We start from the raw sequence: 27,674 nt of genomic DNA on the forward strand, positions 1-27,674 counted from the left end.
GCTCCATCCCCCACTGGTCCGCTCCTCAAGTTGGCGCAACATGGCTCGCATGGGTTGCGAGCTGTCGTGCCAGGGTGGGAAGGTGCCCCCAAGGCGCAAAGACTCTGGGCGCTCCCACAGCTCCCCTAATAAAAAAGCATTGCATTTCCCGTCCCGTTCGATCTGCGCTCCCTCCTTCCCCCCCTTTCTTTCTTCACCCACACAGCGCGTCCAGCAGCCATCCGCTCCTTTCTCAACCTTCCCGGCGTCACAGCCTTCCACTCTTTTGAATCAGTTCAACAACTACAAACGCCACCTTTAATCGGTCGGTCGTTTTTAAGTTTACCAGACCTATTACAACCTTTTGGCTGCGGTCGCGCCTTCTTTTACATTACCGACCTCATTTTGTGAAACCTGTCGATTGCGGAGCGGTCTTGGCCGAAGCGCATCACATCGCCGTCATAAATCAGACAAAATGCAGTTCAAGAGCATCTTCGCCGTCCTCGCCACTGGCCTGTCCCTGGTCGCCGCCCAGGAGAGCGACAGCACCGTCACCTCTACCCAGACGCTGACCAGGACGGTCACCATCACCGAGTGCAACCCGACGGTCACCAACTGCCCCGGCCGCACCTCCACCTCCACCTCGACCACCACGTCGACCACCACCACCACCAGCAGCAGCAGCTGGGCGTCGTTCCCTCTGTCCAACTCGACGAGCACCGTCGGTCCCACCGCCGGTCCCACCGCCAGCTCCTCCTTCATCTTCACCACCTCGTCCGCCCTCGTCGTCCCGCCCTCGAGCTCGGGTGTCGCGGTCCCTCCGTCCGAGACGACGTCCAGCTCTCCCTCGATCCCCACCGCCGCCGCCGCGGGCCTGTATGTCCAGCCCGCCATGCTCCTCGGTGTCCTGGGCGCCGTCGGTGTTGCTCTCCTGGCCTAAACGAACGTAGCCACTCTGTTCTCAAGATGCGCGCTTCGAGAGGGACGGGTGGGAGGCTCAAAACTCATCTGGCATTGACGATTTTATACCCATGAATACAAGCTTTGTTCTTGAAACTCTTTGCTTCTCTGCCACCTTACTTGATTCTCCGGGGATGAGACGTTTGGGGCTTTTTGATTGGAAGTAACACCTTGAAAGGTGTGGGAAAAGGGTGGGGGAACGGGATTCAATATTACGAGGCAACTCGCCAACCATTTCCTTTGATTTTTGATCATCTTCGAGCGGGATACCGGCCGGCATGTTGGACAATAGACTATGACATGCCTTTGTTGGCATGGCTTGGGCATCATGGCGCCTGAGTTTCTGACCCGAGTTCTTTGTAGTGCTGCAGCTCGCACACAAGTGCTTGGTAACGAATTGAAGGATGAAAGAAACATTCCGCCGGTCTCTCCTTTGGTTATCTTTTCTGGTTGTTCCTGGCACGGTCAACGAAGGGTTCGACATTGCATTGCGCCGTTGTTGCACAGATTGATCTGCCTCAGTAGTGTCGATCTGGAGATGTACAGGTAAACGGTCGATCCAGAGGAATCAAGGCCAGTACTGATACTAGTCGATCTCATGCACTTGTAGATGTGTTGTTGTGTAAGCACGTAAGCATTATCGCTTGATCGCATTCCTCAATAACCTGTGATTTTCAGCTGCAATATGTATAAGTCGATGGTGCTGAAGTCGACCGACTTCTCAGCCGCCCCCAATAAATCATACTTAGTTTCCCCCGAGAAGCATTGTTTTCCTTAAGAGATCCCAGATGGCAAGCGAGTGTAAGGTGTTACACCTTCGAACCGTAGTGTCGAGTGAACAGGTGAACCTATCACACCGACTCGGGTGAACGAAGAGCCAGCTCCTATTTCTTCACAGCTATATGCCGCTTATAGAGGGAGAAGTAACTAGAGACATGAATCGTTTCGACGGCAGGGATGATGCGAGACGGCAACCTGGGAGTCCGGTACGTGGAGAGTGGTAAGAGCAAGTGTCAGTCTAGTCTGGGTTAGAGTGATGTTGTTGGGAGTTGAAAGCTGCCCCTTGTCCCTTTGTGATATACTTACCGGTAACGATCCCTATCCTACTTACACCATAGGCCATCCCCCCAGTCAAAGGAGTAGCATCGTTGTTGTACTCCTGGGCCTTGTTGGTTGACGGTATAGGCGGTCAGGAACCTGTTCTTTATATCCCCTGAGATCCAAGGTTTAAAATATCACTTTGTTCACCCTCCGGATGACCACGTCCACCCTTCCACGTCACCCTTCAAGTAGATTCCTAGATTCCCCGTCGTTAGCCCTCGTGCCTTGGAAACTTGCCCCTTTCAAAGGGCCGCATTACATCGTGACCTTGACGAGAGCACGCTCCACTCGTGCCGGTCCGAACTTCTTTCTCAGACAACCTTTGAATACCTGGTCACTTGGTGCAAGACGAACTGCCACGTCCTAAGCCATGTCTATAGGAGACAATGGCGGTTGCGACGAGGTGAACATCGATGCTGTTCCAGCTGACAACATCACGGCTGTCCCGGACAGCATTGGGAACATATGCCAAAGGAGGCGCCATGTATTTGCACATATATATAGGGGTATCATCGACCGAGTATCTGCCGTTCACGATACCTGAACATCCTCAACTCAGCCGTTCACATCATCTACCAGTTCAAGAGCATCAAAACTATAATTCGAAGGACACTCTTCACCCATTACTCCCCAGACACTCTCACAGTCTCCAAAGCCACATTACTCCTCCACCGATCGAAACTCGATCCTTGACATCAGTAGGTCCTTCACCCCCCTTCGAGAGGCCATTGGAGCCTCGCTGATCATCAATTACTAGGACACAATGCCTTTCGTGTGCCTGCACTTTTCGGACTACACCTGCACCAACACGGTGGGGGTCAAGGACACGCTCTGTAGCGAGTGCGAGGCGGGCAAGTGTGGTCAGTCTGGCATCTCGTGCTCCAAGAACAGGGCCCTGTACCGCTCCGAGACCACCACGGACACGAGCACAGACACAAGCACAACCACGACCACGACCACGGGTAATTGAGGAGACTGGGCTTTTCCTGTCTTGATTTTGGGAAAGGGGGAAGCGGTTACAAGGATACAAGGCATAGAATGAAAATGAGGGTGCAGGCACCAGGGTTTTTTTCACGTCTTGATTTTGGGAAAAGGAGAAGCGGTTACCAGAAGGACACGGGTATAGAATGGAAATGAGACACTAGGGGGTGGGATAGAGGACATCTTTAAAAGCGCAGGCGCAGGATTATAGTTTAGTCATAAGATCAACTCGCGTTGCTTTCCTCAGATTAAGACATATTCCGTCATGGTGGTTAGAAATGTTGGTGCCGTACAAACACCGTCTTTTCGTAATCGTCGTGTCCAAGACTGTTTGTGTCCATTCGAGCTGAGTGTTCTATTGACGTTGGGAGAGAGCCGAGGAAGGTGGTCCATCAGATAAAAGGTTCTGGGAAGCCCCTCTCCGAAAGAAAGTACATCCGATACTCACGCCCTGCTAGTACTTCGCATATAAAAACTGACGCATCTGGTCTGGTTCGGATGCTGATCATATCTTTTCCGCTATAATCAATCTGTATCAGAACTCGCTACCACGGAGCAATCAGATGTTAGGAGACTCATAAGCAATTGTTTGACCCCCGTACTTATCTTATCCAGCATACCTGCCTTCCTGAACTCGCATTTCCGTTTATACAAAGCAGCTAAAGCTGTTCCTCGAACGAGTTGACAGCCAGGGGAGAGGGTAGCAGGCTTAGCATGAGCAATGCGGGTAAGAGGTCGAAAAACAGGGTGTAGAACGGGGTTCTGATGTGGTTCAACTTCTGATCTCCTCGCTTGAAAACCATCAAAAACCATCACTCACTCTTACGTGGAGATGGCCCTTTCGTTCGAGGGTTGCACTGCCTGATTGTCTGTAGAGCAGCAGCAGCAGCAGCAGCAGCAGAAGTTACAATCGGGTTCCAGCTCCCATCGAGGGAGGAACATGCAGAAGCATGACCAGCTCTGGATGATATCGTCTTGTGTGTGATGTCTGGTCGGTCACTCGGTAATCAGATCGAGATGCTGTATTCCGTACAACAAGAGCGAGATATGTACGGAGCGTATTAGTGCAGGGTGCATGCTGTGCTCGGTATTACAAGGTCCACACGCAGTTTATACTGTAGTACGGAGTAGGGTGGAGCGTGGAGGATAAGCAACCGAGCAAGCTGCCCCGCCCCACATTCTTATCCCCGGGATCAACAACCCCTGTCTCACAAGGCATCCCCGACACGCCGCCACGGTTTTTGCCCCTCCAACTCCACTGCTCACCCAACGAACTGCCGCCGCTCCCCAGTATCCCTTCGCTCCATACACCCGAGGGCAGCATTGGATATCGGGCAAGAGCCGGGCTTCTTGGAATTTTTTTCCCTCGTCGTGCCGTAGACGGAGCAGCAAGATCTGGAAGTACAGCCCGGGGCGCGTGCTCAGTCCGGGGTTCGAGAGCTTATCGACGGCGTTGAGACGCCCATGACGCGATCAGTGGGTCGGCGCTGAGCCGAGACCCTTTGGCTGAGGCCATCCCCTCAGGTTTGACACCGACACCGACACCGACACCGACACCGACACCGACACCGACACACCAGGCCGGGAACAACGACGGGCTGACTTTGACTGGCCTTCGTGTTTGAGCTTGACGTTCCTCATTTTCTTATACTTTTACTTTTTCTTCTGTTTCTTTTTTTCGTCGTTCTCTCCCGGCGCATTACGGTTTACCAGCCAGCCTCGTCTGGCCGTCGACGACTCGAAACCCCCCCGCTTATCTCGCCCCATTCCTGACACACCACGAAAGGCGCATTGCATCCAACACGTGCGAACAGCAGATCAGAGGCAGCCACAGGCAGGCTCCCATACGCAGCGTTTAGGTAACTTCGGCAACCCGACGAGCGCCTATCGCCCCACCAGTTGTCTACTGGGACGTCTCCGGATGTGCTGCCCCCCGCCTCGGCCATGACAACTTCCCAAGACGACGGCGCATTTCGGCAAGTCGAGACTGGCGGCGAGTCTCTCCCTAGTAGCTCGAGGGGTCCCAGCCCCGCCAGCCGCGACCGCCATCTCGATCAGAACACCAGAGCGGTATGCCGATGGCGGACCGCGCGGTATCACGACCACGAATGCTCGCGATATTTTGACTGCCCTACCCACGTCGTTGAGCGCGCGCTATCCGACGCCGGAGAGTCGTCGGGAGGACAAGGAGAAGAGGAAGCGGAAGGACACCGAGGGAACCAAGAACACCGAGAAGAGGAAGGTGCGCAACCGGGTGCGAGCCAAACCCGTCTCGATCCGGGGGAGGTCTCGCCGCGGAGTGCCGGTGACCGAGAGGACGATGGTCATCAGCAGGCTCGGCCTCCTTCGCCCGAACACCACCACGAAACGTCCGGAGAGGCCGATACCACGTCGCAGGCCCGTAGGATTGAAGAACCAGACGCACGGCAGGACGACGCTACGTCGACAAGTCAAAACAACGAGCCCACGCCGAGGAACACCTCCCCGTCGGTTGCGCAGCCACGGCCCGAGCCAGGATCGCGGGCGGCGAGCGGAGGGCCTGCAGCTCCGCCTCCCGGGTTCATGCCCAGAGATACCGGGGTTTCCGGCCGTCAAGTTAGCATGCCGTCTGCCGCTGACCCGCCCACTGTGTCGACAACACCCGCTCAGCGCGCTCCTCCAGAGGTGGTGCTGCCGAGGTGGCAGCCGGATTCCGAACAGACCTACTGCCCGATTTGCGGCACGCAGTTCAGCATTTTCGTCAGGAAACACCACTGCCGGTGAGTACACTACCTAAGCCGAGAGAGATGCGAGATCTCAGAGGAGGGCAAGGCTCACCCAATTTTTTTATATTTTTTTTTGTTGCAGCAAGTGTGGTCGGGTCGTTTGCAACGCGTGCTCGCCACACCGCATCACCATCCCCCACCGGTATATCGTTCGGCCTCCTGGGGCGCCCAGTCCGCTCTCCCAAGGTCCTTCCCTTTCCCTCTTAGACAGCCAAGGCTGGTATCCCGAATTCTCGGGGGGCGAGAGAGTCAGGCTATGCAACCCTTGCGTCCCTGACCCCAACACGGCGCCGCCCCAGAGCCAGGCGCATCCACAAAGCTCGCAGAACGACCCGGCTTCGCCCGGCCGGGCCGACAGCTCGTCGTCCAATAGATGGAACTTCTACTTTGGCGCCGGAGCCGCGAATGACCCTCAGACGAGGACTCGGAGCGCTACTCTGGTAAGTCCCGCATGTCGCTCGCTTTTCTGTTGTTGCGATGGCTCGACTTCAGGCTCGAATGTTGTGACTTCTCTAACCCCACGCAGCAACCCGGGCCGTCATCGTCTTCCCAGCCGCCGGTCCCACCACCACATCGTAGTAACTACGAGGCTCGTATTCTCTGGGGCACCCCGCCTGCCTACTACCGGCCGACGGCCACCTCGCAGTCCGCCCCGTTCTACCCGGGCACCGCGCCCCGGTACCGGTCGATGCTCGACGTCGGCAACAGGCCGGGCCCCTCCACCATCGCCGGCCCTTCCTCCTCCTCCTCCTCCTCCTCCAACGCCTCCCGTAGTTTCCATCCCCCCGTGCGCCGGCGCCCGCAGATCCCCGAGGAAGACGAGTGCCCCGTCTGCCACCGCGAGCTCCCGCCGCGGACCCTCCCCAACTTCGAGACCCTCCGCGAGGCCCACATCAGCGGCTGCATCGAGTCCCACAGCCGATTCGGCGGGCGCCCACCCGCCTCGGCGGGGGACGACGGCAGCCCGGACGGCGCGCGGCCCGGCCCCCGGAGGACGGGTATGTTCCCCTACACGGCGACCGAGAAGGACTGCGTCGACTCGGCCGAGTGCTCCATCTGCCTCGAGGAGTTCGAGGTCGGCGTCGCCATGGCGAGGCTCGAGTGTCTCTGCCGCTTCCATCGGGCCTGCATCAAGGCCTGGTGGGAGCGGCACCCGGGGAGGTGTCCGATGCACCAGCACGACGGGTTCGGCTATTAATTAAGGCGCAATCAAGGCCTGGCTCCTCGGCTCCTAGCCGAGGGAATCGCTGTTCATGGGGCGGCCGGGCGGTATCTCAAGGAAAAAGGAGGTCTACACTTTTACATACTTGGGCCAGTTTGTTTTTTTTTTTTTTTTTTTCCAAAGGAAAGTTTATCAAGGGGTAGTTGCTGTTTTGTTGGCGTATACGATGTTTTTTTTTCTTTTATACTGGGTTTGGCTTTACGACTCTGAGCTCATTGTTTCTTGGTTTGGTCCGGCGTATCAGGAGGTGAGGGTGTGTAGCATTGAGCATTCTGAAATATGGCCATTCCTTTAGCGCGCACAAGTAAGTGTATGGGGACTTTCGTTTAGAGTAATTCATACAGGCTTTAGTTAATTAGTTTCCTTTTTCTGCCGTGGGCGTGTCCTTCTTGTGCTTGTGATTCGGTTAAGTTGCCTCTGCAAGGCGCCTCGTCTAAAACCGCCTTAGTGGACATTGTGCAAAGGACAAAAGCAGGAAAAACCCTTGGGTGGAAAGAAATAATAAATGAATTAATCCAAGCGTGATATGCTATTCCCCATCTCCATACAAGGGATGGTGTTCGCTGCCATAGAATCCGATTGCTTCTCATCCCTCTAAAATGCAGTTGCATGCCGAACAATGAAAAACGAAACTCGTGTCGCTGCCCCCTAACGCCATCAAACAACATCATGGATCGACCATCTCTGCAAGAGCCTCCCACATGGCCTCGCGCCCCTATGCGGTAGGAGGTGTGCTGGGCGGCTTTGCCGGGTCCGGGACTCCCATGTTGTCCGGACCGAAAGACAGGGGAAGAAGCTACATTACAAGAAGAAGCGTTAGCAGCCAGTCAATCAGTTCGGGAAAGGTGGGGGGTATGTACATACTTCTGCTAGCTTCAGCACGATGAAATTGCTGTCCTTATCAAACATGAGGATGGGCACGTTCAGCTCGCAGAACTCGCGGATACTGCATCGACGGTACGTCAGTCAGTCAGTCAGTCAGTCAGTCAGTCAGTCAGTCGGCAGGCATGCACATCCAATGTCTCCTCCCGACCCGGAATGAAGAGGGGAACCCCCCCCCTTCTTTTCATCCCCCTCCCCTGCCCCGCCGTTGTTGCCCCACGGCCCTCTCTTATCTACCCTTGTCCCAAGAAATGGTTCTCAAAAAGAAAAGAAGAAAAGAAGAAAAGAATAAGACGAAAATTGGCGAGAGAGAGAGAACTCACAACTGCCGACACATGCCGCATGGGCTCGTGGGGGTGTCGGCGTCGGTGGCGACGGCGACGGCCTTGAAGCCGCCGGGGCCGGCGGCGCCGGCGACGACGGCGGTGCCGAAGGCGACGCGCTCGGCGCACGTCGTGACCGGGTAGCTGGCGTTCTCCACGTTGGCGCCGACGACGTAGTCGCCCGCGCGCGTCAGCAGCGCCGCGCCCACGCGGAAGCCGCTGTACGGGCAGTAGGCGCGCGCCTTGGCGTCCTGCGCGCGCCCGCACAGCTCCAGGAACTCGCTCGGGCTCAGGCCGTGCTCCTGGCAGGCCTCGCTGATGGCCGTATGGGAGGTGATGGAGGAGGCGATCGGGGCGGTCGGCATCGTTCTTCTCCCTTTTTTTCTTCTCCCTCTTTTAGGTGTTTTCCTTTCTATTTCTGTCGGTCACTCCCGTTCTTGAATCGTATTCTCTCCCCTTTTATTTATTTATTTCCTTCTTTGTTCTTCAATTGCTTGTTTGATCGAGCAATAAGGACACTGCGGAGCGGGTCCTCAGTGTCGGTGGATTGCGGGGGTGGTGGAGTAGCAGCAGCAATTGGGAGCAATGGCTGGGGTAAACCGTGTTCTGTTCTTCTCCCGGATGTTGATGGATGATGGTCGCATCAGGCGTTTCGGCGTTGTCCGTCTGTTGGGGCCTGCATCACGGCGAGAGTCAACAACAAGGTCAGCGGAGAAGCCCGATGCGGGCAGGAAGCCCCCCCGCTGTGCCGCTTGTAGCCGACCAGAGCGCCTTCCCGCGAGGTGCTGTGTATGCAGGGCTACACTAGAGTTATCCAAGAAGTCTCTAGTGTGTTCCGTGCTGTACTGTGTAACGAGTTTCAAGCCTCGACCTTTCACGGTCAGAGTATTACGTGCATGGATACACATACATCGGTGTCTCTACACCAAGGTTCCTGCACGCTTATATGGCGTCTACCTTTACTCGGCACACCTTATATACATCTGTTTAAGACGATTCGTGATTTAATAGATCCTCGTGTCGTTCATCTGGTCTATTGATGCTGCCCAGAGAATCATGTATATACGGATTATATATTTTCTTCCCCTCCGGGAGTGGAGAATGCCGGATGCTGTTTTACAAGATCGAACTTTAAGAGAGGAGGTGCCCGTATTAATATAGCAAATAGGTATAAAACAGAAACCTCCTCGATTAAAGTACTAACAGTTTCCAGACCTGCTAGTTGCACAGGTGAAACCGAGTATGAGGGTGCTTTCGGCCCATTTCCGAGTCGAACATGGCACAAGCCGCGATTGTGTCGCGACCAGTTAGTTACCTATCAAGCGCTTGGTTTTGACACTGCCGCACAGGTCAGCATGGAACAGGCTCCGATCATTCCATGTACAAGAGTCTGGAGCATACCATATGCCAGTACACGCCCTTCTGCCTGAGCAGCTCGGCGTGGCTGCCCTTCTCGAGCACTTTACCTTCGCCGAGCACGTAGATGATGTCGGCCTTTTGGATCGTGGCGAGGCGATGCGCCACCGCGATCGTTGTCCGGCCCTTGGCGACTCTCTCGAGTGCCGCCTGCACGAGCTTTTCGCTCTCTACCCAACATCAGGTTAGCAAACGGCAAATCACATACACACAAAAGAAGAGAGAGAGAGAGAGAGAGAGAGAAGCTGATTAGGGCCACTCACCCGAGTCGAGAGAACTGGTAGCCTCGTCCAGCAGCAGGACGCGCGGGTTGCGGAGCAGCGCGCGGGCGATGGAGACGCGCTGCTTCTGGCCGCCGCTCAAGCTGACGCCGCGGCTGCCGATGTTGGTGTCGTACCCGTCGGGCAGCGACACGATAAAGTCGTGGATGCTCGCGTCCCTGCAGCACTGGTGCAGCTGCTCGTCCGTCACGGTCGACGGGTCCACTCCGAGGAGGAGGTTCTCGCGGATGGTGCCGTGGAACAGCGACGGCTCCTGCGCCACCAGCGACAGGAGCTTGCGGTACTCGTACACGTCGACCTCGCTGATGTCCTTGCCGTTGAACAAGATCTGGCCCCTGTCCGCGTCGTAGAACCGCTCCAGCAGGCTGACGATGGACGTCTTGCCCGAGCCGGACGCGCCGACCAGCGCGGCGAACTGCCCCTTCTCGATGGTGAGGTTCAGCCCCCTGAAGATGGAGACGTCGCGGGTGGGGTACTTGAAGTGGACGTCCTTGAGCTCGATCTTGATGCCGCCGTCCACGTCGGTGATTTGCGCCGACTTGGTGGCGTCGCTCCTGAGGCGCGTCTCGCGAGCATGCAGGATGCGATTGGCCGCCGCCGCCGCCTGCGCAGCGTTGGGGCCGAAGCTCAGCCACTGGCCCGCGGACTCGGCTCCCTGGATCACGGCCATGTAGGTGACGAGGAACGCGACAACGTCGTACTCACGCTTCAGCATCAGCTGGCCACCGTACCAGAAGATGAGCGCCTGACACCCCAAGCTAGCGCTGTCGGCGAAGGCAAAGACGATCGTGGTAAACCGGGCCTTCTTGAACGCCGCCACGACGTGGCCGCTGAGCAGCTTCTGGTACCGGTCGCAGATGCTGTCCTCCATGACGAGGGCGCTGACGGTCCGGAACGCACCGATAGATTCGGCACCGAACTTTGAGCTCTCCTGGAACACTTCGTCGTTCATCTTGTTGAACTGCAGCTCGTACCGGACACGGAAGTAGCCCGACACGATGCCGATCGGCACCGTCACGCAGAGGGCGACAAGGGCCAGCTTCCAGCCGTAGGCGAACGAGATGGCGAGCGCTCCTGCGAGGGAGAAGATACCGATGAGCACCATCATGAGGTTGATCCCCAGGAGCTCCTTGAGCGCTTGCGGATCGCTCGAGAGACGCGCGGTTAGCTGTCCCGTGGCATTGTCGTCCTTGTCAAAGTAGGCAGTGGGTTGGAACAGGATCGACTCGAAATACTCCTGTCGGTATACGGCGGCGATGTAGCCCTCGAGGTTGGTTGACACGAGAGAGGTGAGGAAGTAGCTGGCGCCGACTCCGCCGGCGAGGACAGCCCACATCTTTGACCAGAACGTGGCTCCGTCCATGAGAGACTGCAGAGACGTCCTCTGAAACACACCGACTACCTGAGCGAAGAGATATGCTTGTACCGGCACCGCGGCGGCAGCGCCCATGGCACCGATAAGGGCGAGGACGTAGAATGGGAACCGGCTGCGCTGCTCGTAGAGGAGCTTGCCAAAACCGCTGAACAGGCCTCGTTCGGCCCACTTGGCTTCCTCCTCTGCGCCCTCGGCCACCGACTTGGCTGCGCTCTTCTCGCGCGCGAGGGCCGCGCCAACGTCTTCGTCGTGCAGGAGCTCTCCGCCCGTGTCATCGCCCAGGGACAGCTTCTGCGCGTGGACCAAACCGTAATAGACGCCCCGCTCGTTCTCGAGCAGGCTGTCGTGGGTGCCCTCCTCGACGACCCGTCCGTTCTGCAAGACGCAGATGCGGTCGGCGTTCTTGATGGTAGACAGTCGGTGAGCGATGGTGATGGTGGTCCGGCCCTTGGAGGCCCTCTCCAGCGCCGCCTGCACGATCCGTTCTCCACGGACGTCGATGGCGGAGGTCGCCTCGTCGAGGATGAGGATCTTGGGCTTCTTGACGATGCTCCGGGCGATGGCGATCCGCTGGCGTTGCCCACCGCTCAGCTTGGCGCCCGAGTCGCCCACTTGGGTGTCGTAGCCATCCGGTAGCCGATCGATGAATTCGTCGGCGAAGCTCTCGGCACACGCCTCTCTTACGAGCCGGCGTTTGACCTCTTCCGGCTCGTTTTCCCACTGCGTGCCGATGAGGCCGACTGCGACGTTGTAGAAGATGGTGTTGTTGAAGAGGAAGGGTTCCTGCTGCACGAGACCGATCTGCGACCTCCACCACTTGATGTCGATATCACCGAGCTGCCTCCCGCACGTTGATATGCTTCCCCTTAGCTCGACCGGGGCCCCGGTTTCTTCCACATCGAGCGGCGCGTCGGCGGCTGCGTCTTCCTCGTCGTCCTCGTCGTCCTCTTTCCCTCTGCTCCTCCTCCTCTTCTTCTTCTCCTCCTTCTTCTTTGCCTTTTCCTTCTCTTTCTTCGCCTTGTCTTTCTCGACGGCCTTCGCGATTACGTATTGATCGTGGAGGGTGTACCAGCCCTCGATCAAGCCGACAATGGTGCTCTTTCCGGACCCGCTGGGGCCTACAATGGCCGTGTTCAGCCTGGCGGGGATGCGGAGATTTAAGCCGTCGAGCACCTTCTTGTGAGGGCGGCTCGGGTAGGCAAAATGAACATCCTCAAAAACAATGTCCTGGTCGGCCGAGACGTCGGGCTCCTTCAGTGTGCCCATCTTTGGCTTCGGAGCGTCGATGACGGCAAAGAACTCGGCGGCGGCCACCATGGCCTTGGAGACGGCAATCAGCGGAGTGGAGATGCGCTCCAGAGAAATGACCATGAGCATGACGGACATGAGGACGATAAGAATGGTTGCGATGCCCTCGATGCGGTCTTCAACGAAGGACTTCGTGCCGAACCAGAAGGCCAGCGCGAAGGCGCCGTACAGGCCGAAAAAGATGGCGCCGAACTGGGCCGCCAGGAAGGGGGAGCTGAACTGGGTGGCTTGCTTCGCCTTGGCCACCCACTTGGCATATCGCCGGGCCATCCTGGCCTCGGCGCCGCAGGCCGTGATCATGCGGATGGTGCCGAAGGCTTCGGTGGCCACCGACGTTCCCTTGGCGTCGGCCCTGGTAAGCATGGTCTGCCCCTTGATGACGAAGGGCAGGAGAACGGAGAGCACGAGCGAGATGAAGAGGATGACGGACGCGGTGACGAGCGTCAGGGACCAACTGTAGGTAAAAGCGATGACGATGGCGGCCACGATGGTCGCGCTGAATTCGAGGAAGGTCCCCAGCTTCTCCGAGATTCCGAGCTGCAGTGTGTTAGCGGTCGAGGTGATGGTGCTCGCGGCGGCGCCCGAGGGCATCGAGTCGAGCACGTGGACGGTCTGGCCGAAGAGGCACTGGAGGTAGTGGAGGCGAATGGCGGCCGACATGCGGATGCCGATGAGGCGGAAGCAGAACTTGTTGATATAGTTCAGCCCGAAGCGGGAGATGAAGAGGGCGAACATGTACAGGGACATGCGGTCGATAGTCCGCGAGAACTCGTCTGGGTCTGCGGCGTCCGGGTTGGAGAAATCGCTGAACTCGCCGATCAACCGGCCAAAGACAATGTTCATCAAGGGCATGGTGACGCCGGCGCCTATGCTGGCGATGGCGGCGGTGCCCATCAGGACAAAGTCCCATCTTTTGGCGTAGGTGAAGACGCGGAAGTAGTCAGCGGCCGTGGCCTCCCGTTCGGGCCGTGCCTTGGGATCTTTGGTCGGCCCATTGTCATCGACCTTGCCGCCAGTTGTCGGGGGCTTCTTTTCGTTCTCGCCGTCGGCTGGCCGAGACGCCGCTTTCTCGCTGCTCTTTGTGCTGCTCTCGCCCATGGCTGCCCCGCGTTAATTGATCTCAGGTCGTGTCCATACGCGAGAGTTGGGAGCTGGTGCACGATCGAGAGAGGATGGAGAAAGACTAGGCGTCGTTTCAGCCTGCCTGATATGCGGTAAACAAAGAGAAAAGAGTATTATTCTAGACGATAGGAACGAGAATATATTAAATACACGCAACAAATGGATGCCTGGTGTCCTTTTCTCTACGCGACAGCCTCTAAATTTGCACGGGGTCGCGCTGCTAGGCAACTATACGTGACAATCTGTAGCGGGGGGACGGGCTTGTAGAATTGTCCGAGGGCCCGGCGAGCTCAAAACGGCAAGTCAGGCCCATGCCATGTTCGTTAACACTGGTGCCAAGAAGTTTCAGTCCCCGTCCTCCGTATGCCGCAGCGTATCCCGTGTTGGTCTAAACAAGTCGTGATGGAGGTTTTTGAGCTTCTACTAGTAATGACCTCTATACCGAACGATATACACTACGTATGGATGTACGTACATATAGTACAAAAAAAACATCCATACTTTCCCCTTCTCATATGACGTCTGAGAGTGCTGGCACGCGTTTGCAGCTAACAGGGGCGAAACGATCACGTTCTGGAGTCACGAATTCTAGGTTCAATTCCAGTCCGCATCTTGTTCGGTCACGGTGAGACAAGATGCTCGATATCCTCCGCTCCGAGTGTTTACTTTACTCTGTATACTCCGTAGTGCGCGTCGGAAGTGCTACGCTAACCTGGCCTTGATTCAAGAGCGCGCAGGTTCCAGAAAGATCAATCAACTGCAGTAGTGTAGTAGGTTGCAAGGATATTGAAAAAACGACCAATCCGAGGAACATTTATTCAATACGAATTACGAACACCACACCCGTCGTTCGCCAAGCCACCCAGGGTACCTCATAGTGCCCCACCAGGTAATTAATGGTTCTTGCTCTACTTGTACTCCGTAAAGGGCGACCGCTACAGAAATGTATACTCTACTCCGTAGTTCTCGGTTAAAAAAGAGCACACACTCCTCTAATTTCCTTCCTCTCGTTGTCTCCAGGCACAAGATTAGGCACAGCGAATCAATGTAGAAATATAGGACTTGCTGCCCACACAGCAACACGAGCTTCCTTGATACATTTTGTACACGAGTCACGATACCTGATCTTTTTTGCTAGTGGAAATACGTCGTTCCCGACTAAGTTAGCATCTAGGATTCCATAGGACTTTCGCAGTTCATCTAACTAGTACTGTACCTGTTGGCAAATGGCGTTTGACCACGGCGAAGCACAGCAATACCTGTTCGAAAATATCGATGCTCAGTTCGTGAACCGCAGCGAGGTGAGTTGGCCGTATTTTGTCCTTTACTACCAACCTTGTGTCTGATTTTGGGTTTCTGGCATGGCGGGGTTGACCGAGATAAGAGCGATAAAGTTAGCAGCGGATTTGCGCAAACGACTAACCCTTGAGCTGCCGCCAATGAATTTACGTCCCGCATTCCAGCCTCGTCGCAGCCTTGCAGTCGGACCCGCATGGGCCAGCGATTGCAGAGGTTTTGCCGAGCTCTCAGGACCTACACAACCGCGAGAGCTTGAGTCACCCCGCGCCCGATTTCCCACCCACATTTTGATGCAGACCCCGTGGATCCGCGCTCTTCGGTCTGCCAGACCACAACGAGGCCTAAAATCAGCCTTGACGACCTTGTCGACGACATCCTGCAAGCTTAGCTCCTCGAGACAGATCACGACATCCTCGTCCCTCCGATCCTCCTCGTCGACGCTGCAGGTCCCCAACCCAAATAACCCCACCATCGCAAAAACCATGGCGCCCTCGAAGACACCCAAGTTCGAGATCAAGTCTGTTGTTCTTTGCCAACACTGGGACATTCAAGGAAGGGATCCGGCTAACCGTCATGCAGGACGCCCAAGGGCACCCGAGACTGTGCGTCGTCCCGAGATTTCCTGTTCGCCTTGCCACTTTTATTATACGGTTCCTAATATCACGCCCAGGGTCCGGTCCGGACATGGTGCTCAGGGAAAAGATCTTCAAAACAATCACCGATGTCTTCAGTAGGTGAAGGCCGAACAAGCCGTCAGTGGGAACGAAGCTGACGGGCAAAAGAACGTCATGGTGGTGTTACCATCGACACCCCCGTGTTCGAACTGAAGGGTGGGTATTCCTCAATCCGGTTATCCTTCGATGGTTAGCAGCAGAGCTTGGCTAACAGACGCCAGAGATCCTTGCAGGTACATAGAAGCCGCGTGCGGCCACCGACACCGAGACCTCAACTGACGCCGGGCACAACCAGGGAAATATGGCGAGGACAGCAAGCTCATCGTACGCCCCACTCGGTCTGTCCACAACACGCGGTTCGGATCCCTCTGACAGTCTAGTACTAGTACGACCTGGCGGATCAGGGTGGTGAGCTCTGCAGCTTGCGATATGACTTGACCGTTCCCTTCGGTATGCCCTCTAGTCGGCCCCCGAGTTGCGGTCTCGGTACTAAGATTCACCCCAGCCCGGTACTTGGCGATGAACAAGGACGTCACTCAGATCAAGCGCTATCACATTGCCAAGGTCTACCGCAGGGATCAACCGGCAGTGAAGAAGGGCCGCATGAGAGAATTCGTGAGCATCCCCTCCTCCCCTCTTTCCCCCGCGCATCAAGAAACTACATGTAGACTAACATGATGGCTTAGTATCAATGCGAGTATGTGTCGTGCCTAACACAACCCCCCTTCCCCCCCCCCCCCCCCCCCCCCCCCCCAAAAAAAAAAAAGCGTTTCCGGTCGCGTCTATTTCGCTGATGTCAAGTTAACGATTTCGTTTCATGGAAACAGTTTCGACATTGCTGTAAGGCGCTCCTCCTGTTGCTTGCCTTTCCGGGCCCCGATTTCCGAATGAAATGTTGACAACATCCCTAGGGCGTGTACGATCCCATGATTCCGGATGCTGAAATTGTACGTCGGACACAGCTATTCGGTCTTGAGCTTGGCCATTCCCGTTTCTAGGCCGTTTGGGATCTAACCCCCAATAGATTAGGATCATCAACGAGGTCTTTGAGGGTCTTGGCTGGCATGGGAAGTACACTATCAAGCTCAACTCCCGCAAGATTCTCGACGGCCTTTTCCAAGTCTGCGGTGTGCCGGACAATCTCATCCGCCCCATCTCCTCTGCCGTGGACAAGCTCGACAAGATGCCTTGGGCCGACGTCAGGAAAGAGATGGTTGACGAGAAGGGGTTGGCCCCGGAGGTTGCCGACAAGATCGGTGAGTTGATTGAGTTTCACCCGTCCCTGTTTATCGAGATAGACTAACCGTTCGAAAGGGACTTACGTGGTTCTCAAGGGGAAGCGAGACCTCCTCGAGAAGTTGAAGCAGGATGAGGCCTTGGCGGCAAACCCATCGATGCAGCAGGGCTTCGCAGACATGGATCTTCTCTTCACTTATCTTGAGGACTTTGGGGCCGACCACACTGTTTCTTTCGATCTGTCGTTGGCCAGAGGTATGTTCTTTGCCGATTCGCTAGTGCCAGCCATTTGTTAGCATTGCTGTTGGGGCTGTTGGGCCATGCTAAAATGGGGCAATGCAGGCCTTGATTACTACACAGGCGTCATCTATGAGGTGGTAACAGAAGGTTCTGCGCCTGCTGTCTCCGCATCAGGGGAGGCCAAGGAAAAGCAGGCTAAGAAGAAGGGTGGTAAGCCCGGGGATCCTGAGGAGGACCGTTCCGACGACCCTACGCTTGGAATAGGTGCGTCGTTTTACACCTGCAGCCTCGGTGATGCCAAGTGCTAACGTGCCGTAGGGTCTGTTGCTGCTGGTGGCAGGTTGGTGGTGTTTGTTTCGAAGCGCTTTCCGATTCATACTGATGTCGGCGTAGATACGACAACCTTGTGGGCATGTTCTCCGGCAAGACGCAAGTGCCCTGCGTTGGTATCAGCTTCGGCATCGACCGTATTTTCTCCATCATCCAGGCCTCCCAGAAGAAGAAGGAGCGGCGAAACGAGGTCGAAGTCTTCGTCATGGCGTTCGGCGGCGGCAAGGACTTCACTGGGCTGCTCAAGGAGAGGAGTCAGGTCTGTGCCCGTCTGTGGGACGCAGGGATCAAGGTCGGTTTCATCCGCCGAGCATTCAATGTCAAAACCAAAGCTAATGGCGGATAGGCCGAGTTCCTCTACAAGGTGAAGCCCAAGCTCCAGAACCAGTTCAAGGCGGCCGAAGCAAACGGCGTGCCATTTGCCCTTATTTTGGGTGAGGTGGGTTCTTCAGGTTCACAGTTCTCTCATGCCACCAGCTATTTGACACTGCACAACAGGACGAACTGGCCCAAGGAAAGGCGAGGTTCAAGGAGATGGGTCTTCCCGAGGACCACCCGCTGAAGGAGGGCGAGCTCATCAGTCTTGATAACCTCATTGAGGAAGTGAAGACACGCCTCGCGCGGAAGCATGAGCTTGACAGTATCACACAGCAAGCCGAGGGCCTCAAGGTCGTTGGTGGGGTCAAAGGGGAAGATGTCAAAGCTCCTGCAGAAACAGCTCAGTCTACCGAGTAGTCTCATTCTTCCCCGGAGACGGAGCAGCCGTGATGCCGATGTTGTCTCAGTCGCTAATGTCGTGCAAGTTCCGGGGACCCAGTGTTCTCCAAAGGAACGGGTACGGTTCGCATGGAGAGCGTAGATTTGGCAGCGTCAAGTACGTCCGTACATAGACTTCAAAAAGATAGACTACCCCTTTTAGAGTACCTCACATCTCTCGTGAGAAGAAACCCCCGCAGCCCGACTTTGTTGAGAGTCGAGTGCGGTCAGAGCGGTCCTTGAACTGTCGCGCTCCTCATCAGAGATGTCACAGAAGGACCTTGGCATGGTCAATGCGGGCCAACCCAGCTGCAGGGTTTGAGAGCATCGGGAACTTGATTGTGGGGCTGACGTCCTTTCTGCAAGTTCCTGTGATTGAAGACTCTGCTGCAGCGATCGCTGTGCTGCGTGGGTTCCGACTTGTGCTTGCTCAGGGCATTATTTGCTTTTCTTTTTTTCGGGGGTCCTGAACAAAGTCATGTTTGACTTTTTGATGGTTTGCACATTGGCCCCGCCGACCATGTCTCGGGGTGGCCGCCATGATTGTACATACATACGTAGTAGTTACACTACAGATAAGACTAGTTACCGTGTCTGGGAAGAAAGTGTTTCGGCAAAACCTGAGACACTAAGTGGTGGATATAGGTAATGTTATTTCCAATTTGCTTTTTATTTTTTTTTTCTTTTCCCCGGCTTGATTTGGCAAGTATGAGTCTATCCTGGCCATGGCTTGTTTGTATATGTATGTATACATGGAGTGTGCAGCTGTGCGTAATCTCAAAAGGCATCAAGATTTAGAACTAGTAAATTTACGGTCCAGATTTAGATGGGCAGTCCTCATAACCACACTTGGTAGTTTTGTAGCGTCCAAATCGCTGCATTAGCAGGCAAGAGTGATACTCGAACTCCACTCGTGTACAGATTTTCGTAGTGTACTCGTGGACTACGATGTTGACATGTTGTGTTCTCTTCACGTGTGACTGGTGACGGCGTGACGGGATTGACGTGCGAGCTATAGCAGATATCACTTTTCCATCTTCAGGTTAGCGTGCTGAGGGGCTAAGATTAAGCTTTCCCGAACTCGGTTTAGCGTCAGGACCCAAACTCGAGCCCCTGCAGCGCTAGTGCCAGCACGAGCCCTTCCGAAGCTCCTGCACTCGCATCCGGAGACGCACGACCAGCCCCGAATGCGACTTAGCGTTCTGTGGGATTCGGCGCCGGCTCTACACTAGTTAGTCCCGTACAAATCCAGAGCGAAAAAAAAAAAAAGCGTGTCTTGCGCGTATGTACATGTACACAGCACATACAATTGCCGCTGGGTGTCATGTAGCTGAAAGAAAGGTACACTAGGAAAGAACCCCCGGCTCTGCCTGGGGGGTGCTCGAGCCGTCCCGTTGGTCGGTCAGTGCGTTGACTTCCTCTCCTCTCTCTATCTCTCTCTCTCTCTCTCTCTGCTCCCTTCCCAGAGAGACGCTTCGTAGGGGTTGTTGTTTGTGCGATTGAGATCCGCGGTCAACCAGAGTCTTTTCGCACTACATCCTCGTCCACTCCTTTACCACCCGCGGTCCTATCATCGTTGCTGTTGTCGTTGCCGTTACTTCGTTTGCATACCCGGCAATAGCACCTATCCGCTCCTTCCGGCCTCAAAAGCGTTTGCCCGCCAACTCGGACTCCGTTCCTTTCCGTCCCGCGGGAGCTGCTCCTTCGCTTGACAGCACACAAACAACAATTGCATGCATTTGTTCGCGGACCGCGTTTCGCCACCAGATTTTCTGCAGCAGAAGCTTGTGCAAGAGAGGCTTTGCCCAACGCACTCATTTCGAAAGAATCGTGGCAACCTCTGCCCGACCAGGAGGCAACGCTGATCCAGATCAGCCCGTTATTTGATGCTCAGCACTACACTAGTCAGGCCGCGTGCAACAACTCGTCTCTGAAGGGAAGGGCGATCGCGCTGTGCTAGCTGCAGATCGGACCCCAGGCCGTACTAAAAGTGTACCAAGATCACGAAGTGCTCCGCACGTGGCTCGATTCACGATTCTCGATTCTCGAAGGCACGGCGTGAGACCCTTTCCCAGTTTTCCGGAACCTGCTTTCTTCATCTCGGGAGACCCTGTCGAATCCACTCCAATTTCCATTTGGCGAATTGCGCCTGTTGCCGGATTCGGCGATCCCCTTCATCGCCTCATTTAGCGAGCGACAGGGTGCATGCCTGTACAAGCTCCTGGGGAGTCAACAGCACGGGGCTCCGCCCGGTTTCACAGTCCCGGTTCAAAGAAGATAACCTCCAGCTTCCTTTGTTGACGACCTCCGGGACGAAGCCACGACAAGTCTTTCCTTTGGGATTACCGTCAACTAATAGCAACCATGCCTGGACTGATACCTTTGATGCTCGCCTCGGGCTCTCGGACGTGCAGCACGGCCCCAAGTCAGTCTTTCCTTCGACGCCAGTCAACGGGTTACTCGGCCGGCTCAACGGGCTCAACGAGCCCAACGACACCAATTACCCCAACGGTACCTACGTACGCTGTGAGGCTGAACCCGCACAAACGCTCGTCACTTCCCGCCCCAGCGCCACCTCCAGTGATACCCTGTACGAAGGCAGAATGGAAGAAGACGATCGCCGAAGTCAAGAGGATGTATTTCGGCAAGCGGTACAGGGCATGCTCGGCGAGGTGTCTCGAGGTCCTTGAGAGCATTAAGGATACGTCCCAGGTCGAGCCCGTATATCTCATCTACCTCCATTTCTACGCGGCCACGTCTTTGGAGATCTGCGCCCGTCCGCTTCCATCCACTGCCGCGTTTCGGGCCACGCTCCTGCAGCAGGCTTACACCCACTTCGACCGGGCCTCGGCGCTGATCAACGCCGCCGAGGAGTCTCTTCTGCGAAAGTTTCGCCCCGGCTCCGTCGGCTCAACACGCTCCTCCAGCTGCCATTCGCCTTCCGGCTCGATCAGCTCGCGAGCATGGACCCCCGACACCTGCATTACGTCGCCAACCGACTCCGTTTTTTCCTTCCACGATCTCGATCGCAGATCCTCCCATCCACTCCACGGGCACGGCAAGAAAGTATCCTTCTCTCTCCCCGAGAATATGCCCCTTCATGCCGGCCCAGCAGAGCCCATCATCCGTCCGGATTCGCCCACGCTCGGCTTCGAAGACGCTTTCTACCACCAGCCCGGCGTATCAGCAGCAGCAGCATCCCCGCCAGATCTCCGGCCAATCAAGTTCCAAGAGGAGATTGAGCTGCCCCTGCCGACAGTGCCAGAGCACGAACAAGAAGAGGAACGAGAAGAGGGAGACGAGAGCGCTTACCACGTAGCCCGCGCCGTCGACCGTTGCTGTGAGCACCTCTCCACCCTGCGCACGCAGCTGGCGCGGCATTCGGCCAGCCTCGCGCAGCTCTTGGCTCAGCAGCCTACGCCATCCCCTGATGCCTCTTCCCCCTCGGCAACTACGACGACACAAAGGGGCGGCAATGACAGGAACCAAGACCGCCAGGCCAGGATCGAGCGGCTGCGCAAAAGCGGGTGGCAGCGCGAGCGGTTCGACCCTACCAAGTACGAAGAGTTGTGCGATGCCGTCTTGGCCGAGTTGTCGGGACAGGATTAAGCCCGGGCGAGGGGCGAACGCAAAAAAAAAAAAAAAAAAAAAAAAAAAAAAAAAAAAAAAAAAAAAAAAGGAAAAGGAAAGGGACTTTACTTTTCACGAATTCATGATGGGCAACATTACATCATTCTTAATTTAGACAGTTGAGATATACATTCATGCAATTGGGTGGGACGCATGGGTTGGTTGCTTCGTTTCATTGTAAGGTAAAATGTACTTAAAGGGAGGGAAGGGTAAAATTTCACCGAGAATTCTCGAGGCCGACCCTATTCTCTTGGTGGTCTTGAGTGTTGCATTTGCATTGGATGGAGCACAAAGTAACTTAACCAATACAACGACAATAATCTCGGAATTTTGCTCATAGTGTTGCCGAGCTCGTGAGGATGTTGTGCGTGATGGTGCTGGCCCCCAAGGTCTAACGTTACTTGTATACACACCCATATACCGAATGAGCAAGCTCACCCAATTTTGTGCGGACCAAAATCATTGTGCAAAGGAAATCCAGAGTCTGTTACTGGCATGCTGGCCCGCGAGGCTCCCGAACTTGTTCCCATCCGGCTTCGATCCCCTCGTGACTGACCCGGTTTCTGTGCCGATTCTACCTGGCCTGGGGGATCACAGAAGAAGAAGTAGCTTCCACCAGAGAGATGGATCTGGCAAGGCAATCCGCCTTGACCAAGATCTTCATATCGCCATTCCCGCTGGCGCGTTCGCCATCTTGCGTTCCGAGTGTCCCAGACAGCTAATCCGCTCCAATTTGTCCGAGCCGACAAGACCCCTATTTGTTGACACATTCTGAATGATCAAAACATGACTAGATAAAGAAGAGCAACCCGCTCTCACTCCATAACTCAGGACGGGGTATGTGGAAAACCTGTCTCCCAGATCACCCGAGCAGCAATATAGGATCCTTCCCAAGTCAAAGCTATCCCCACATTTCGAACCCTTCACAAAACAGAACCCATCCCCTCCCCCCTCCAGTATTCACTCGAAGAGTCTTATCTGTATCTTCAAAATCAAACCCGAGACGGTCTCGATTCCTCTTCTTCAAGCCATTTTGGACGCCTCCTCGGTCACCTTGAGAGTCTGCTCCTGCTCCTTCATTTCTCGCACCTTGGCCAGGACCACTTCGCGGAAGATGGCACTCTTCACCGCCTTGGAGAGATTGCGCTTGCCGCCTTGGCCGCTAGCATTCCCGGCGGCGGAGCTATCGTTGGCGTTAGAGGAAGATGTAAGGCGCGATTGGTCCGCTGCTGACGTGGCGTCTTTGGGCATATCAGAGTTCTCCGGGTCCTCCTCTTGCGCCTTGAGCGCCTCGATGCGGTTGGCGAGCTTGACCATCTCAATACCGCGCCGCAACCGAGCGCGAGTGAGGTAGGCGCGAATCTCGGGCAACAAGTTGTGGTCGGTAGCGTTCTTGCCGCTCAGCCAGGTGTGGGCGAGGGCTTGCTGAAAGGGGGAACCCGGGGGGGGGGGGTTCAGTCACTGATCGTAATTTCGAAAAGCTTCAGGATGGGGATGGGGAGTGAACTCACCTCGCTCGTCCAGCGATCTTCCGGCTTCGGTCGCAACAGTCCCAAGATAAAGTCCCTGGCGTCCTGGCTGACGTCCTTCCAGTAGCGCTCGTGGAATACTACACGGCAGGCAGTGCATTCATCAATCAGGTCCTGGATATTTTCGGATCGGAAAGGCGGGTAGCCGCAGAGTAGGGTGTAGGTGATGATACCGAGCGACCACATGTCTACGGGCTTGCCGTGGCCCTGCTTGAGCATCACCTCGGGCGCCGCATAGCCGAACGAACCGGCCATGGTCGTCAGCACCTCGTCCTTGGTTCCGAGCGTCTTCGCGATGCCGAAGTCGGCCAGTACCAGATCCGAGTGCGGGTCCTTAGTGAGGTACAGGAGGTTCTCGGGTTTGAGATCTGTTGCACGATTAGACTCTGGCGCGGCATAGACAATCTACAGCGAAGATACATACCGCGGTGAACGACGTTGTTCTTGTGCAAATAGTTGACGGCGTCCAGGACCTGTTTGATGGTTTGAGAGGCATCCTTCTCAGTGAACTTGCCCTTTTCGCAAATTCTGTCGAACAGCTCTCCGCCAGTCGCCAGCTCGGTGACGATGTAGTACTTGTCCTGAACAAATGTCGCGAATCAGTTTCGAGATTTCCCGTGAATCTGCCGATAGCGAATCAGGCGGCATACTCTCGACTCAAACCAGTCCACAAACTTGACAATGTGCGGGTGCTTGAGTCGCTGGAGCATGTCCAGCTCGTCGAGAACCATGCGCTCATTGCCCCGGACGGCCTTCTTCAAGATGATCTTGATCGCGACCGGGCCATCGGGGCCCTCTGCCTCCCTGACGATACCATATGTGCCGGCGCCAAGGGTGCGCCCAAAGCGGTACTTCGCCCTAACGTATGATGTGTCAGCGGACCGCGAGGGGCGAGGCTCGCAAGCGATTCAATGGGAACCCCGGGGAACGTACTTCTTTTCGTAGCTTTCGGGTTGCCCATGAAGGCGGTTGAGCATGTTCGAGACTGCATAGTACACCCGTCAGCCTCATGAAAAACGCAACGCCCATCGGCCGTGGTGCCAGGGCTGTTCTTCGACTGAGGGGCCCAGAAGCAACAAACCGAAGCTCGAAAGCGTCTGGCGGAACGAGGGTGACTTACAGCTCATGGTTGGGAGCCTTGCGGGAGAAAAGCCCAAATGAAGGTTCAACCGACAAAGGAAAGAAAAAAAAGGTCAGCTCGGGTCGAGCAACGGACTGCGCGAGGCTTGGCCGCTGCGAGGATTCCGTCCTGGATGCGTTGTCGCTGATAGACTGGGTCGTGCCTTGGCTGTGTATTGTGTTGCAGGCCTGGCTTTCGCGCGGAGAAGCAGGGCCTGGGCGAAGCGGAATCGCACGAGAGGCGGCGAGAAAATCAAGGGAGGCTTCAGCTGGGGTCTGAATTGTCGATCGGTTGGCAGCTCAGCTGGGAAGGCGCTGCGAAGCAGATGAAGGGGACGTAAGTTGACGAGAGGAAGGTGGCTTGGCAACGATTGGGCTGAACGAGGGGTAACTGCCCAGAGTACCCCGCCAAATCTGCTGCGAGTTTTCCGGGTATAGCACCCAAGAGGGACAACGAAGTGGAGATGGTGACGGGGTGCTGGACTGGACTGATTATTTGTAACATCTGGACGCAGCACAGGTCTTTCACACTTTCCACAAGGCGCCGACCTGGGCACATCAATGCGAAGCCCTTTAGGCTTCTTCACATCACATCGGTTGGTTCCAGGTTGCGGCTGTGAGAACCGGCCGCTGGGTCTCGAGCGTTGGCTGTGCCTTCTTCCTTGTGGGTCGCTGCGGTCCAGGGGTTACTAACCCCACTTCGGCGCATACGCAGTACCACAATACCTCCGTACAGTTCATTTGGTAGGGAAGCTAGGTGTTGCACGTCAGGTACCTACCTTACCAGACCTACCTCACCTACGCAGGAGTGTAGTGCTACCTCATCGAGGTGTACTTGTACAGATCAGTATCATGTACTGAGAGGTGCGTTGTGTCTTCCGAACAAGAAAGTTAGTTACATCCACCAGTAGGCTAGGGTCCCACTCGCGGAAGATTGGAGGAGCGGATGGCGGGGCTAGACGGCTAGACGGATTATTGCCGCCAGATATCATTCAGGAACCCTTCAAACTCATGAGGTACCTTAGCTACGGAGTTCCTCAGACAGTTATTCAATTTGGGTCAGTCATGAAGACATATATGCCTAAGTTCATAAGACGTTCATTGGCGGGCAAGCCTTTGGCTGCTGCCTCTCATGATGCTTAATTCTTGACAACAATCTTCTTAGAACGACAAAAGTTGGGTAGGACTGCACTGCACTGCCGCTGCTTTGTAAGGCATAGCGAAGGGCGGGGAGCTGTCGGGTGGCTATAGAAAAGGTTGGTAGATGCTCGGGCCCTTTGATAGATGGACATCCCTGGCGCTCTTGTGCAGTGATAAGCATTGGGCTCTCAGTTTGGCTCATAGCACAAACAACGCGTGAGCTGTCGCCTTCCGTGCATGTCATCGGTGAGGCCGCGTTAAAGGTCAAGATACTCACTGCTTGGTTGTTGCGTCGTGCCACTTTATGAGAGAGATGCTGAGTGCAGTTTAGGTTCTTGCCGGCCCGGATGCTGCCCGAACTCGATCCAGCTTGAGCCGCCTGCTTCTGCAACCAATGAAGGAGCAGCGTGGTTCTCCCGGCTTGGTTCCCTCCTGCTGGGTCTCGTCCAGGACGAGAGGGTAAGGTGTCTGACGGCTGGTGGAGCCTCGCATCCCTCCCGTTGCGCTGCGTTGCGTTCCATTGTGGTCAAGCGACCTTGGTCTTGCCCACCCCCGCGTTTGAACGCGATGCTTTCTCTCACGTCCAGCCCCGGGTAGACCTGAGGTATTATGTTCCAGGGGGACCGTTTTCATTTCAAACCTCGCACTTGTCGTCACTAACTCTGTTTGCCCCTCCCCCCACTCCACGACTCAATCAATTCAGTTCCGTAGTACACTACATACTTGAATATTCCCCACACCCCACCATCTGCAGCTCTCTCCCCGCCACAACTCCCCTCAGCTGTTCATCATCGGAATCACAGTCACGATAGAAGAAGATGTCGGCGCCGTTTGCTGCGAAAAGGTTGGGTAAGGAGCTCCAGAAGGTTTGCCACGACTTATCCTTGAAGCCCGTGCATCTCTGACGTTGTGCGCTTTCAGATCAGCAGCTCGCTGCCGCCAGGGATCGAACTTGTCTCGGCTGACAATTTCGAGGAATGGCTGCTGGACATCAAGGTGCTGGATAACAACCCACTCTACCAAAACCAAACATACAGGCTGAAATTCCGTTTTAGCTCGTCATACCCTATCGGTTTGTCCTCCCCGCTTCTTGTCGCCAAGGGAAGAAGCAAGTTCCTGATATTTCTGCTCTTAGAGCCTCCCGAAGTCGTCTTCGTCCAGCTTCCTGACCGTCCAATCCCGATACATCCTCACATCTACTCCAACGGAATCATCTGTCTCGACTTACTCGGCCAGCAAGGATGGAGCCCCGTGCAGAACGTCGAGAGCGTTTGTATGAGCCTGCAAAGCATGCTTACCGGGAACTCCAAGAACAAGCGGCCTCCTGGGGATGAGGAATTTGTTCGGGGCAACACTATGCGACCTAGGGACATCCAGTTCTACTATCATGATAACGACGTGTGACGCAGCACCGGCTGAAGTCCCCGAGAGCGGCACCAAAGTTACTCCAAGTCATAAGCCTTCTTATGATCCTCACGAATCTTTGGTTGTGGCTTTTCTCCTGACGCCTCGGGCGGTTCTGCGAACGTTTTTGACTGCATGCATTATGGAGCTAGGACCAACCCTCCGACCGCCCTCGCTCCTGGCCGGTCCTGGTATGCAGCCCTCACGTCAATTTGGTCCCAGTGCGCCCAATCATCGTGGTCTGCCAGGCGCAGGGTCGGGTTGGGATAATCTGGTCTTTGGTGGATTCCTGGATGACGGACGGAGCTGCACGAAGACGCATCCAATCAGTGGTCACTGATTGATGAAGGGAAGCAACAGGCGCAAAATGCATTCGCTTTTAGCACTCAAATTTTGATATAGCCTTAACAGCATTCCTGTGTGACTCCGACAGCGCTGAATGAACGATATGATACGTGTTGGATCAAGGCGACCGATGACTGAAAGCGGGTTGGTCTCGACAAGTGAAGCGCAAAGTGCTCGTGTAAAGCTTGGGCCAACGCCAAGACTTCAAATAACTAGCGACCCACAAGGCATTCTTCGTCCTTTGCGCCCCAGCTTTC

The 27,674-nt window shown here is 55.6% G+C and overlaps 9 protein-coding genes across 9 annotated transcripts; 6 read left to right on the forward strand and 3 right to left on the reverse strand.

Annotated features, from left to right (window-relative positions):
- Positions 1 to 454: 454 nt before the first annotated feature.
- P884DRAFT_296981 (uncharacterized protein) lies at positions 455 to 919 on the forward strand (the record flags this gene model as incomplete). Its single annotated transcript, XM_069444462.1, has 1 exon — positions 455 to 919. One exon carries the CDS (start codon positions 455 to 457, stop codon positions 917 to 919), a length of 465 nt encoding a protein of 154 aa, XP_069300470.1.
- A 294-nt stretch (positions 920 to 1,213) lies between these two features.
- Positions 1,214 to 1,911, forward strand: P884DRAFT_255340 (uncharacterized protein). The gene has a single exon (XM_069440978.1). The coding sequence runs from the start codon at positions 1,235 to 1,237 to the stop codon at positions 1,487 to 1,489; it is 255 nt and encodes an 84-aa protein (XP_069300471.1). The 5' UTR covers positions 1,214 to 1,234; the 3' UTR covers positions 1,490 to 1,911.
- Positions 1,912 to 5,622: 3,711 nt separating this feature from the next.
- P884DRAFT_193097 (FYVE zinc finger-domain-containing protein) lies at positions 5,623 to 6,984 on the forward strand (the record flags this gene model as incomplete). The annotated part of the gene is made up of 3 exons (XM_069437729.1): positions 5,623 to 5,780; positions 5,869 to 6,226; positions 6,313 to 6,984. 3 exons carry the CDS (start codon positions 5,623 to 5,625, stop codon positions 6,982 to 6,984), a joined length of 1,188 nt encoding a protein of 395 aa, XP_069300472.1.
- A 367-nt stretch (positions 6,985 to 7,351) lies between these two features.
- P884DRAFT_327256 (cytidine deaminase-like protein) lies at positions 7,352 to 8,870 on the reverse strand. Its single transcript, XM_069445522.1, has 3 exons — positions 8,214 to 8,870; positions 7,873 to 7,954; positions 7,352 to 7,804 (listed from the first exon to the last, which is right to left on the reverse strand). Exons 1-3 carry the CDS (start codon positions 8,576 to 8,578, stop codon positions 7,724 to 7,726), a joined length of 528 nt encoding a protein of 175 aa, XP_069300473.1. The 5' UTR covers positions 8,579 to 8,870; the 3' UTR covers positions 7,352 to 7,723.
- A 654-nt stretch (positions 8,871 to 9,524) lies between these two features.
- Positions 9,525 to 13,691, reverse strand: P884DRAFT_296984 (P-loop containing nucleoside triphosphate hydrolase protein; the record flags this gene model as incomplete). The annotated part of the gene is made up of 3 exons (XM_069444463.1): positions 9,525 to 9,551; positions 9,615 to 9,799; positions 9,893 to 13,691. The coding sequence occupies 3 exons, from the start codon at positions 13,689 to 13,691 to the stop codon at positions 9,525 to 9,527; spliced, it is 4,011 nt and encodes a 1,336-aa protein (XP_069300474.1).
- A 1,805-nt stretch (positions 13,692 to 15,496) lies between these two features.
- On the forward strand, positions 15,497 to 18,229 carry P884DRAFT_192755 (uncharacterized protein; the record flags this gene model as incomplete). Its single annotated transcript, XM_069437696.1, has 15 exons — positions 15,497 to 15,531; positions 15,594 to 15,616; positions 15,685 to 15,744; positions 15,797 to 15,844; positions 15,984 to 16,012; positions 16,075 to 16,138; positions 16,194 to 16,303; positions 16,600 to 16,635; positions 16,713 to 16,944; positions 17,003 to 17,179; positions 17,267 to 17,428; positions 17,483 to 17,504; positions 17,558 to 17,786; positions 17,841 to 17,933; positions 17,993 to 18,229. 15 exons carry the CDS (start codon positions 15,497 to 15,499, stop codon positions 18,227 to 18,229), a joined length of 1,557 nt encoding a protein of 518 aa, XP_069300475.1.
- A 2,385-nt stretch (positions 18,230 to 20,614) lies between these two features.
- On the forward strand, positions 20,615 to 21,859 carry P884DRAFT_192893 (uncharacterized protein; the record flags this gene model as incomplete). Its single annotated transcript, XM_069437713.1, has 1 exon — positions 20,615 to 21,859. One exon carries the CDS (start codon positions 20,615 to 20,617, stop codon positions 21,857 to 21,859), a length of 1,245 nt encoding a protein of 414 aa, XP_069300476.1.
- Positions 21,860 to 22,779: 920 nt separating this feature from the next.
- Positions 22,780 to 24,664, reverse strand: P884DRAFT_76886 (kinase-like domain-containing protein). Its single transcript, XM_069446076.1, has 6 exons — positions 24,530 to 24,664; positions 24,343 to 24,394; positions 24,060 to 24,267; positions 23,834 to 23,990; positions 23,392 to 23,777; positions 22,780 to 23,305 (listed from the first exon to the last, which is right to left on the reverse strand). The coding sequence occupies exons 1-6, from the start codon at positions 24,534 to 24,536 to the stop codon at positions 22,904 to 22,906; spliced, it is 1,212 nt and encodes a 403-aa protein (XP_069300477.1). The 5' UTR covers positions 24,537 to 24,664; the 3' UTR covers positions 22,780 to 22,903.
- Positions 24,665 to 26,486: 1,822 nt separating this feature from the next.
- On the forward strand, positions 26,487 to 27,542 carry P884DRAFT_282700 (ubiquitin-conjugating enzyme/RWD-like protein; the record flags this gene model as incomplete). The annotated part of the gene is made up of 3 exons (XM_069443612.1): positions 26,487 to 26,534; positions 26,590 to 26,740; positions 26,804 to 27,542. The coding sequence occupies 3 exons, from the start codon at positions 26,487 to 26,489 to the stop codon at positions 27,070 to 27,072; spliced, it is 468 nt and encodes a 155-aa protein (XP_069300478.1). The 3' UTR covers positions 27,073 to 27,542.
- Between the last annotated feature and the right edge of the window lie 132 nt (positions 27,543 to 27,674).

The sequence above is a fragment of the Thermothelomyces heterothallicus genome (assembly GCF_042370625.1).
Source record: "Thermothelomyces heterothallicus CBS 202.75 unplaced genomic scaffold P884_scaffold_3, whole genome shotgun sequence".
Classification (NCBI taxonomy): Eukaryota; Fungi; Ascomycota; class Sordariomycetes; order Sordariales; family Chaetomiaceae; genus Thermothelomyces; species Thermothelomyces heterothallicus.